Source organism: Arctopsyche grandis, chromosome 4 (assembly GCF_051622035.1).
Source record: "Arctopsyche grandis isolate Sample6627 chromosome 4, ASM5162203v2, whole genome shotgun sequence".
Classification (NCBI taxonomy): domain Eukaryota; kingdom Metazoa; phylum Arthropoda; class Insecta; order Trichoptera; family Hydropsychidae; genus Arctopsyche; species Arctopsyche grandis.
Genome location: NC_135358.1, coordinates 15,323,610 through 15,333,851, shown reverse-complemented (window position 1 = coordinate 15,333,851; position 10,242 = coordinate 15,323,610). Strand labels below are relative to the sequence as shown.

Sequence of the window (10,242 nt, the reverse complement as noted above, 5' to 3'; positions counted from 1 at the left end):
GGATTTTTATAATACAAAATTGAATAATAAATAAATTGCAATTTCTTCACCTGACATATATAAAAAAAAGATAGAGAAGACTTGGGTTACTAAATAAATTAGAATTGTGTATATTATTAGTAGCCAATAATTATAAATATCTTAAAATCTAGATATATGTATGTATATATTTATGAAGACTTTTTCAAGAAAAAAAATGTGTCTCTTTTACTTGTGCTAAAGTGATGTAAAACACAACTTCGTGATATAATGAAACCAATAAAAAAAGTTTGTTAAAATAGTGCACATATCTACATAAATTGGTAGACTGGAATAATGGTTGGAATTTGTAGTCTTACGATCGAGTTAAACGTCAAAGCTCTAAACGTCACTCAAAATGTTCACGCTTTGGAGTCTCTTTGAAGCCTCTTTGCTTTGTTTAAATGCTATTTGCATTCTAAATGAAAACAGATTTTTGTCAAAAGGTATTTTTCTCAAAATTTATAAGTGAATAAAAAATATTTCAATTTAACCTATAAAAATTAAACAAATTCACTTTGTAAGAATAATATTGTCAATTATTTGTATCTATAAATTTTATTTATTTTAGTTGGCTGGGGAAGCACTAATCAGACGACTCAAGGCTATGGAGATCAACCCACTTTTAAAGGACAAATTTTAAATTTGATTCATTCCATTAGAACTGTTACCAGAAGTAAGTATTTAACTTTGGATTAAAATTGTTTTAAATATCTTACATATTGTTTATAAATTTTATTTCTTTGCAGTACCTTTGATATTTCTCAACATTATTGCAATATTCTTCAAGTTGCTACTGGGATAGAGGAATCGTCACTAATTTATTTTTACATACATCGGGAATATTATAAATATTTTTATATAATAATAAATTAACTATTTCAGTAATGTTCTTTTTTTGATAAACAGCATACATATCTTGAAAATGTTGTATATTTGTTGGAATGGTTATGGGATGTATGTAGTCAAGGCTTTCTTTTGAAAAAAAGTTACCGGAACGCACTTCTTGCTAACATTTTACCAAAGAAAATTTATACTCGAATATCATTTAAATGAAATTTAAGGCAGATTTTCCTATGTCAAGAAACAAAATTTGTCATATATTTTATTTTTATTTAATATACATGTCAAATCTAAAGTTAAATAAACAAATACAAATGTAACATACAATTGAAGCCTTATGTAAAAACATAATGTACATACATAAATTTTCATATGGCAAATCATCTCTTATTGTTTCACAACATCAGTGTGCCAATTTCGAATCCATCCATATTTCATAAGGACACCATATTTTATAATTTTGGCCATTTATATAAATATGGATTGTGATTATGTACGCACGAATATTGTTTCTTCTAATTGCTTTTAAAACATTAAAATACCGTGAAAAAAAAGTGCCGGAACGACGTTTCACCACGTTCTTGGGAATAAAAGTTTTGTACGTAACCCACATCGGGTCAAAACATTTGATTATTTTTTTTTGTGTTAAGCATCCTGATAATATTCAAATAAAATTAATAGGGGAAACATTAATAACTTAACCTATGCTTCATTGGCAACATGGATTTTAAAGTTAAAAAAATATTAACCATGTGATGTTACCAATTTTTTTTCAATGGTCCACCAATTTTCTTCACTACTCGTCCTATAGTAGACTGACCATGTTTTTTTTTTTACAAAAATCGGATGAGAGTTAAAAAACTCAAATCTAGTGGGGGTAGGCCCCTGTGAACCAAAATGAAGTTAATTGGACTATTCGTCATATTGCGGTGGTCACAAGGACAATTTTTGCCATGAAAATCGCGAATACACAATATTTGGCACTCAAGTTCTCGTTAGTATGAAATTTATCGTTACTATGATGGACTTTTCGGCTGCCAGATGTTCCGTTATAGAGATTTTAGTGACTTTGTGACCAGTAATCACCGAACCCAAAATGATATCCCTATTATGGACCCATAAACAAAAGTATTGTATTTTTATACAGTCAAATCAGATATCTATAATTTTCATATTATCACGATTTTGATGTAGGATTGAATTTTTTGGCTATGAATAATAAATTTATGATTAATCAATATTAAAATTATATTAATAATTTTTATACAATGGAAAACGATAAAGTAGTCGTGAAATATGAAAAAAGAGGAACCGTCCAGTTAAAAAACTTTGTGTATTACTTACTGATAGTATTATATAATTTCTTACCACGCGATAGTCGTTTGTATTAAAATAATACACGTTGATTGATGGTAACAAATACTAATAATGTCCCGGAGTTTTTATTTTTAAACTTTAAAATCCAAGTAGCCAGTGACATGGGCACCCGCAGGGGGAGGGGGGCACTTGCCGCCCCCCTGGATTGATTGAAAATACTCAAATAATGTTACTTTTATTTTAAATCACTTCGTGTTAGCATAAAGAAAGTGTAAAGAGACAGAATCTTATTTTGCGGAACAAATGATTTGGCAATTTGTGGGAAAGATAGCACCAAAGGAAATGTCGAACAACTTTATTCGTATCCAATTGAGGGAGGAGACAGTATTTTAAAAAACCATTTTGATACAGCTGCTGGAAATGCACGTTACACATCACACCGAACGCAGAATGATTTGATCAATTTGTCTGAACAAGCTCTGCGAGAAGACATTGTAAAAGCTGCTAACAATGCTGTTGGATTCTCGATCATAGCCGATGAAACAGCAGATATCTTAGGAACAGAACAGTTATCACTGGGAGTCCGGTTTGTAGATACGTCTAGTGAGAAGGCTATGATTCCTGAGGAATTCCTTGGACTACTAAACAACATTACTAAAATTATTACGCTCATGGCCAGTGACTGTACCATTTCCTCTTCTTCAACCTCAGCCTCGTTCACTATCGACTTATTCAATAATTAATGACACAGTTGGTATGACTGATACAACAGGAACTGTCAAATGTCGGCGTCGATTCAACTGCCAAAATGTCTTGTTCTTACGCCGATGGATTATCTCCATATGCTCATAAAGGGATACTGGGTGCTGCAGAGGTTTCAAAACAACTCATTTCTTTAGTTTGGAGTCGAAATAGAAAGCTGTTACTTTTTAATTGAACCCAGAGCCTAATATAAAACATAGGTTATTTTTCAATGAATGAATGAATTTTTATTTTCTCATCGAATTTCAGAAATTTGATTCACCTCAAACTCTAAAAGAAAAGTGTGAAACCCTTACTCAATGGATAAAAGAGTCTAAATATATCGTGATCCACACTGGTGCTGGTATAAGTACCTCTGCTGGGATTCCAGATTTTCGGTATTGCACTTTATCCTTCATTTCGAATATTGATTATATTTAAATTCAAACATAATTATAATTAATTTCAGAGGACCTAATGGTGTTTGGACTTTGGAAGAAAAAGGATTGAAACCTGATATCAACATTTCATTTAACGATGCAAAACCTACTGCTACACACATGGCGCTAAGGAAATTAATCGAAGACGATGTGATACACTATGTCATTAGCCAAAATATTGACGGGCTTCACTTAAAATCAGGTATCCCTCGATCACATATGGCTGAATTACATGGAAATATGTTTGTTGATCAATGTAATATTTGTAAACGGTAATACATAATATTTGTGCTTATAATAATTATATTTAATTTTTGTTTATTTAATATATTGTCAAACTCTTATCATTTTAAGTCAATTTGTGAGATCATCTCCAGCTCCAACTGTTGGACAAAAATCTGTTGGAAAACCATGTCACGGCGAAAGGTCTAGCGGGCGGTTGTGTCGAGGAAAACTACATGATACAATTTTAGATTGGGAGCACAGTTTACCCGATGATGATTTGGATATGGCCGATATGGTAACGAGGTAATTTAACACACTTTCAACTTTTGTGGTTTGAAATGCAAATTACATATTATATTGTGCATATTAAACAGTGCAAATTACACATTGTAATATTTCAGCATTGCTGATCTGAGTATTTGCCTTGGCACCACTTTGCAAATTGTTCCGAGTGGCAATTTACCACTAAATACATTGAGATATGGAGGAAAATTAGTTGTATGCAATCTTCAACCTACGAAACACGTATGTTTTTATATTTCTGTACCTGTATTATGTGCATTCATGGTTAATTACATTATAAATTTTATTCAATGTTCAATTTTTAAGGATAACAAAGCTGATCTTATTATTAACAGTTATGTTGATGAGATTTTACAACATATAATGACAAATTTAGATAAGAAAATACCAGAATATAACCGTGAAATGGATCCTACTAAGTCATGTGATATTCATGAATGGACAATAAGTAAACAACAATTGAAACAAACTCGGACATTATTTAAAAAACAGTGTGATGGTGTTTCAAAAAAACGCGTGTTAGTAAAAAAATCACAACCCGTTCAGAAATCTCAGATTAAAAATAAAAAAATCAAGAAAGAAAATGATGTAACCAAAGTATGTGTTAAAGATACTTTACGTGATTGCAAAATATTGCCAATGATAGACATTCCCAAAATAATAAAACACGAAATTATCGTTGATGAATGTATGGACGACACAAATAAGAGTGAATCGATCAAAGAAAATGTAATAAAAACTGAAATTAAAATTTCGAACGACAAGGTGGATAATTTTATTACTGACGTTGATTCCAAAGTAGATACGATTACACAAAATTTAACAAACGTTACATGATAACATCTCAGCCTACGATACGATTCCAATCAACTGAAATTCAAGTTTATGTTAAACATGAAAGTTGCGACTGTTTTTGTTTGCACACCAATTCATGACACGCACTAGAATAATATAAATGTTTTGTAAAATAAAATTATTTGTAATGTATGAAGTATGATCTTTTATTTGTTCATCTATTATACATTCACCTAACCTAATATTATACAAATATAATAGATAGAGCTATAGAAAGTGTAAATAAATTAGCGTAGCTTATAAACAAATTTCCGAACCCACATCCAAGTGGTAAATGCAGATAAACTGAACCAAGTGACAAGATAGGCGAAATGCTCATTGCGGTATGTCACTCTGGTCTGGTTAGGTATTGGCCAGCCTTTGAGTACATCATTAGTTCCTCTTGCATCTAATAAAACTGGCGCAGATCCTGCTATAACTGCCATCTCATCTAGATTCCTAGAAATTCATTAAATTATTCAATACTTTATCAAATGACATGTGTAATTTCATTGCATCTATTAAACATGTGGAAACTAACTTGTAGAACCACATTCCTTTTTCGGGGATATTTTTCGGTACGAATGTAGGGCGTTTTTCATTACTTCTTACAGTTCCTATGATCTCAACTTCGTAATTAATTTGCCCTTCGGGTCTATCGGCTGGCATTTTCATCTTTGGTGGTACCCATCCTCTATTTATCATAATAATCTCCCTAGTTCAAAATAATTTTCAGTATTAACATATTCATTAGATAAAATTTCATTGGAAATATAAACTGTTTTACTTTCTATCTTTAAGTTGGAATGGTGTAATGACTACAAATCCTTGATTTTTTGATGAACTTGATATGATGGAACCTCCTGACATGCTACCACCTTTTTCGATTAGAGCCCGTGGGCCTATCACAAATTCTTTATCGTGTAGGAAATGACCTGTCACTTTAACTGGACAGTATTCCAGCATATTCAGCTCCCAAAGGCTGAAATTTTAATAATTTTAATTCTAAAACTAATATCAGATAGTATAAAATATCACAACATTGGCATACTCTTCTGGAAAATCGATGGGTTCACTGTTAGTTTTTTCTTCCAATACTTTTATAAGATTTACTTTCCATTCTCGGCGTCTCACTTGCCAGCACCCCAAGCCGAACGATGTAACCGGTATTGTCTAAATTAAAATATTAAAGTGAATTCGGTGTAATTTATTATACGATAACAATAAAGCAGTTTAAAAATACCAGTAAAAGCCATTTTATATAATCTGTTTGTTCTTGTGGGGCAAATCGCCGTCTGGTTGATTGATACCTAATTTGATTAAAATTTTGAATTAAAGGTGTTGACACACGCCACATCCGAAACATAATTTTTGTTTGGTGTCTAATTTTAAGGTTAACTATTAGCCGAATGTCAAATTTTCCACGAATGGTCGTAGTACATCATTTTATGACCAGAAACTTATGTAACTATTTTTGTCAGAAACTATAACATCGGAAAACGCCACAGATGTTAGTCGGTTATATGTAGTTATTGCCTTTTGAACTAAAATAATTCACTAATGCTAATTGAGAGGAAAATATTGCATTACTATCAGCTAGTCAGTTATTGCATGCTGACACCATTGAGGCTCTCAGTACTCACAAATTTCATATTTCTTAACTATGAAAGACAAAAGCCTATAACTCTAGATAAACACTGTAATGTTTTCATCCCACGATGACGTATTTAAATAAAGCGGTTTTAAATGTATAGAAAACAAATATACCTATGTAGGTACAGGTCTATTACAGAAAGTTGGCGCATTCTCGTTCTCATCCAGAAGTGCGCAAAAGGTACAGAGCGTCTTTCAACTCTCGGTAACAGACTTGTACACATCGTATTATGTAAGTACATATATATTATGTACATAGATGCTGAAAGAAAATTTGGGGACTGGGGAAAATTTCATTTAGTGACCAAAAAAGTACATGTACATATAAAAAAAAGTTATCAAAAATAAAAATTAATTGTGCGTTTAATAAGTACATCTAAGCAGGTGCGTTACAAGGCAGGTGCCAGGGGTTGCGGAGCGTACTAGGTTCCCCGCTCTGGGAAAATCTGAAATGACGCCCCTGCTGTCTGGGAATATGTTTGTTTACCTGAATTTCATAGAAATATCTCTAACACAATGCAAAAAAAAAAAAATAAAGGGCAATCCAACTCAAGGATGGCTAGTGGTGCCATCATGTTACCTAGTGAAGCATGCAATTGAATAGGCGCTCTTAAATTTAGATGATCATGAAATTGCAATATAGAGAAGACCGTTTTAATTCTGAACTCCAGATCAGATCAAGAACCATTAAGGACGTAGCAGCCATGTTTCAGACTATCAAGCCAAGAGTATCATATTTGCCACTCAAGAAGATTTTTTTATTTTTTCCTTTGTAAATTTATGACTTTGGGTTAAGGGGTGACACCCACCCTAGCGACGCCACTGCATGTAAGTACTTGACTGTTTATGACAATTTCTTCAACAAATTCGTCACCGCTGGACAGACAGGAATTTCCTGGCTTCACTTACATCGCTTACCATTTCAGAGCAGGCCCTTAAAAGCAGCCGGATCCCCCTCTCCCCCCCTCTTCTTGGTCCTGCGTATACATACATACATATATACATTGGAGCTGATTAGTAACCAATTATCACATTTTAAATTTATTTATTATTAATATACATATTAATATCAGTTAGTAATGCACAGATCGAGGGCACAAAATAATAGTATAGGGTTCTTATTTTTTAACTTTAAAATTTGAGTGACCATCGATCTTATCATGGCCAACGACTGTAATGTTTCTCCTTGATATGTACATTTGAATATCGCTATTGGGTTTTTATTATTGTATGCTATCTACATAAAGCAATATCAAGCTTTTGTAATCGATACACACATACATAATTAAAGTATATAATTTATAATTATTAATTTTGATTTTCAATTTATATACATACATATGTACATAATACAAAATGTGTAAAAGAAAAATACATAGATTTTGGTTTATATAGAATTTATTGAAAAATGTTTTTACATTAGAGTAAATAATACATATTTAACAAAATTTAACCTATATTACTATCCAGGATCAACATAATAAAACTTACAAATAAATTAAAAACTATTTTGAATACGCTAGGGATATAATTAATTTATGGTAAATTATATTTATTTGCATACAAAGTATTTAAACTTCTTGGTGAATTTTAAAAATAATACTAATGGCAATCATGGGAGTAATATGTAATGTCTTTTGCTTACAACAAAATCTTCAGATTTACATTTCTAATGCCAAATTACCCCGTTGATATATATGTAAACATGTCCACGTTTCACACCCGAACAATTACACTTACATAGTTCGTAATCTTAAATTTACATCACAATTCACATTAAGTACTAAAGACAGAGAATAATATATTTCATTTGAGTATTTCTTGTTTACTTATAAATATACATAATATTTATATTAATGGAGTTTGTATTGCATGAGTACAATTAACCGGTAACTTTTTATTATTAATATTATTAAGGTGTAATAAGCAACTTATAAAAGAAAATCGTATCTATGATATGATATGGAAATTCTAAATTTATTTTATAATGAGAAAACTTCTTACAAACGATGCAATAAATTATCTTTCTTTTTATTTATTTTTCAATGATTTTTGTGTCATATATGTAGTTAATAAACATTTGATTGTTTCTACCAAATAAACAATTTTCTTTGTATAAATTATTACATTAAATGAAAGTTACGTGTTTGGCAACTTATTCAGTATAACATTTTTATTAAAAATGATTATTTTTCGAAGAAATTTCACGGTATTTACCTCTATACAAATATACAATAGGATTTGTTAAAATATATCAAAACATTAAAATTGGCAGTGTTTTCGTTTCTTAGATTATAATCTAATTTACAAATAGAGTTATGCAAAACAATTAGCCTCATCAGCGCCGTCAGTACAGTCAGTGTGGTGATCACACAATTGAGAGAATGTGATGCATCTGCCATCTACACATCTTAGTTCACCGGCAGGGCATGGTGATGAATGAGAAATGCCCGAAGAACCAGCATCATCATAGCTACTTTGACGGGTAGTGCTGCTAGCTTCAGTTGATGATGTAGTGGTACTAGTAGAGGAAGTTATGGTACTGTCGTTCTTTTTCTGATCTGTAGAACAGTTCATTCCGGAAGGACAGTTTGAAGTCCTTGTCAAACCAGCCTTGTTTCTTTTACAGCTCGGATCGTACTTTGGACAAGGAGAAGATACACTGATCGAAGAAGAAGAACTGGTCACTTGGTAAACTCTGGGCGTAGTTGTAGTGACGGTACTTATCTTCTTACGTGACGTTAGTGTTGATATAGGTTTAATCATTGGCATTACGGAATCACTCATCATCAATAATTCTTTACTACTCTCATATTCCGGGGTGGACTTAGAAGTAACTGGAAAATCAAGTAATAGATTGGCAATCAAGATCAGATATAAAGATAATTATCAACTACACATATAATATGTGGACGGTTTAACGATGATGATATTAGAAGCAATCATATTACCAGTATATATTGAAGAGCCTGGAAGTGGTTGAGGTCGAAGCTTAGGTCTCGGTACACGAGCTGGTCTCGGATGAAAGCTAGCAGCACTGACGACATCTCCTTCTCCCGCTGGTCCACATGATGCCTCGTCTTCAGCTCCAGGACAATCTTGATGTCCATCGCAAACCCATTCCTCGGGAATACAACTTCCGCGTCCTCCACATCTAAACAAATTTCAATTGAATACCCACTCTAAAACAAAGAAAAATGATTAAGAATCAACTCGTGTCATACCGGAATTCAGCAGGAGCACAAGACAAATCGTCACACTGAAGTTCATCAGTACCACCGGGACAATCACTGATGTTATCGCATCGCCAGTGGAGAGGAACACAAGATCCATCCAAAGGACATCGGAACTCTCCAGTCAAACAGTGAGCTCCTCTAGCCAGCGTCACACACTCAGACTCATGTTCTGGGTATTGCTGGCAGTTGAAAATTTGCGAAAGCTCCAACGTCCCGGCTATAACTTCTTGGCAAGACTCGGCAATCGCTAAAAATTATAATACACATAAATAATCAAGCTAATCAGAATTCATACTTAATTTATTCGTAGTAAAAATCATTTACCTTTGCAAGACCTCCTGCAAGGAGGCAGTATCTTCATACCCTTTGGTTTACATTCAGGCTCTAGTAAGGAGCAGATGAATTGTCTAGATCTTGGACTACATCCTGATCTTAAAATGTAGTCGAAGTAAGGAACTGCTGCATCCAATTCTTGGAAGGTAGTGATTCCAGCCACAAGAGGAAGTGTAGTCAAATCATATGGTAGGACACCACGGCACATAGAAAGACGAGTCGAATGACACATACCTAAAATTTAAACATTCGCATTATAATATAAGAAATTTCAAGGTAGACATTATCTAATAAATTAT

General features: G+C 32.6%; 4 protein-coding genes across 4 annotated transcripts in view; 2 read left to right on the top strand and 2 right to left on the bottom strand.

Annotated features, from left to right (window-relative positions):
* Nucleotides 1-333: 333 nt before the first annotated feature.
* LOC143911018 (immediate early response 3-interacting protein 1) lies at nt 334-883 on the top strand. The gene is made up of 3 exons (XM_077429721.1): nt 334-464; nt 590-694; nt 768-883. The coding sequence occupies exons 1-3, from the start codon at nt 377-379 to the stop codon at nt 821-823; spliced, it is 249 nt and encodes an 82-aa protein (XP_077285847.1). The 5' UTR covers nt 334-376; the 3' UTR covers nt 824-883.
* Nucleotides 884-2,908: 2,025 nt separating this feature from the next.
* Nucleotides 2,909-4,876, top strand: Sirt6 (sirtuin 6). The gene is made up of 6 exons (XM_077429017.1): nt 2,909-3,052; nt 3,190-3,317; nt 3,389-3,631; nt 3,714-3,887; nt 3,986-4,109; nt 4,194-4,876. The coding sequence occupies exons 1-6, from the start codon at nt 2,987-2,989 to the stop codon at nt 4,722-4,724; spliced, it is 1,266 nt and encodes a 421-aa protein (XP_077285143.1). The 5' UTR covers nt 2,909-2,986; the 3' UTR covers nt 4,725-4,876.
* Nucleotides 4,634-6,191, bottom strand: Surf1 (surfeit locus protein 1). The gene is made up of 5 exons (XM_077429018.1): nt 5,965-6,191; nt 5,773-5,894; nt 5,509-5,703; nt 5,263-5,436; nt 4,634-5,180 (listed from the first exon to the last, which is right to left on the bottom strand). Exons 1-5 carry the CDS (start codon nt 6,085-6,087, stop codon nt 4,970-4,972), a joined length of 825 nt encoding a protein of 274 aa, XP_077285144.1. The 5' UTR covers nt 6,088-6,191; the 3' UTR covers nt 4,634-4,969.
* A 1,567-nt stretch (nt 6,192-7,758) lies between these two features.
* The window catches only part of LOC143910599 (uncharacterized), an 87,032-nt gene continuing 84,548 nt past the window's right edge, over nt 7,759-10,242 (bottom strand). Inside the window, exons 6-9 of the mRNA XM_077429136.1 lie at nt 9,935-10,177; nt 9,599-9,857; nt 9,326-9,528; nt 7,759-9,211 (exon numbers count right to left, since the gene is read on the bottom strand). Of these exons, the coding sequence (XP_077285262.1) occupies nt 8,691-9,211; nt 9,326-9,528; nt 9,599-9,857; nt 9,935-10,177 (1,226 nt within the window). The 3' untranslated portion in view covers nt 7,759-8,690. The remainder of the gene's footprint in view (nt 9,212-9,325; nt 9,529-9,598; nt 9,858-9,934; nt 10,178-10,242) is intronic.

Coding starts and splice junctions, on each gene's coding strand:
- Surf1 (XM_077429018.1), bottom strand. CDS start 6,087: ATGTTTCGGATGTGGCGTGTGTCAACACCTTTAATTCAAAATTTTAAT. Junction 5,895..5,964: donor ATATAAAATGGCTTTTACTG/GTATTTTTAAAC, acceptor ATTTTAATTTAG/ACAATACCGGTTACATCGTT. Junction 5,704..5,772: donor CCCATCGATTTTCCAGAAGA/GTATGCCAATGT, acceptor TTAAAATTTCAG/CCTTTGGGAGCTGAATATGC.
- Sirt6 (XM_077429017.1), top strand. CDS start 2,987: ATGTCTTGTTCTTACGCCGATGGATTATCTCCATATGCTCATAAAGGG. Junction 3,318..3,388: donor GCTGGGATTCCAGATTTTCG/GTATTGCACTTT, acceptor AATTAATTTCAG/AGGACCTAATGGTGTTTGGA. Junction 3,888..3,985: donor ATGGCCGATATGGTAACGAG/GTAATTTAACAC, acceptor GTAATATTTCAG/CATTGCTGATCTGAGTATTT.
- LOC143911018 (XM_077429721.1), top strand. CDS start 377: ATGTTCACGCTTTGGAGTCTCTTTGAAGCCTCTTTGCTTTGTTTAAAT. Junction 465..589: donor AAACAGATTTTTGTCAAAAG/GTATTTTTCTCA, acceptor TATTTATTTTAG/TTGGCTGGGGAAGCACTAAT. Junction 695..767: donor CATTAGAACTGTTACCAGAA/GTAAGTATTTAA, acceptor ATTTCTTTGCAG/TACCTTTGATATTTCTCAAC.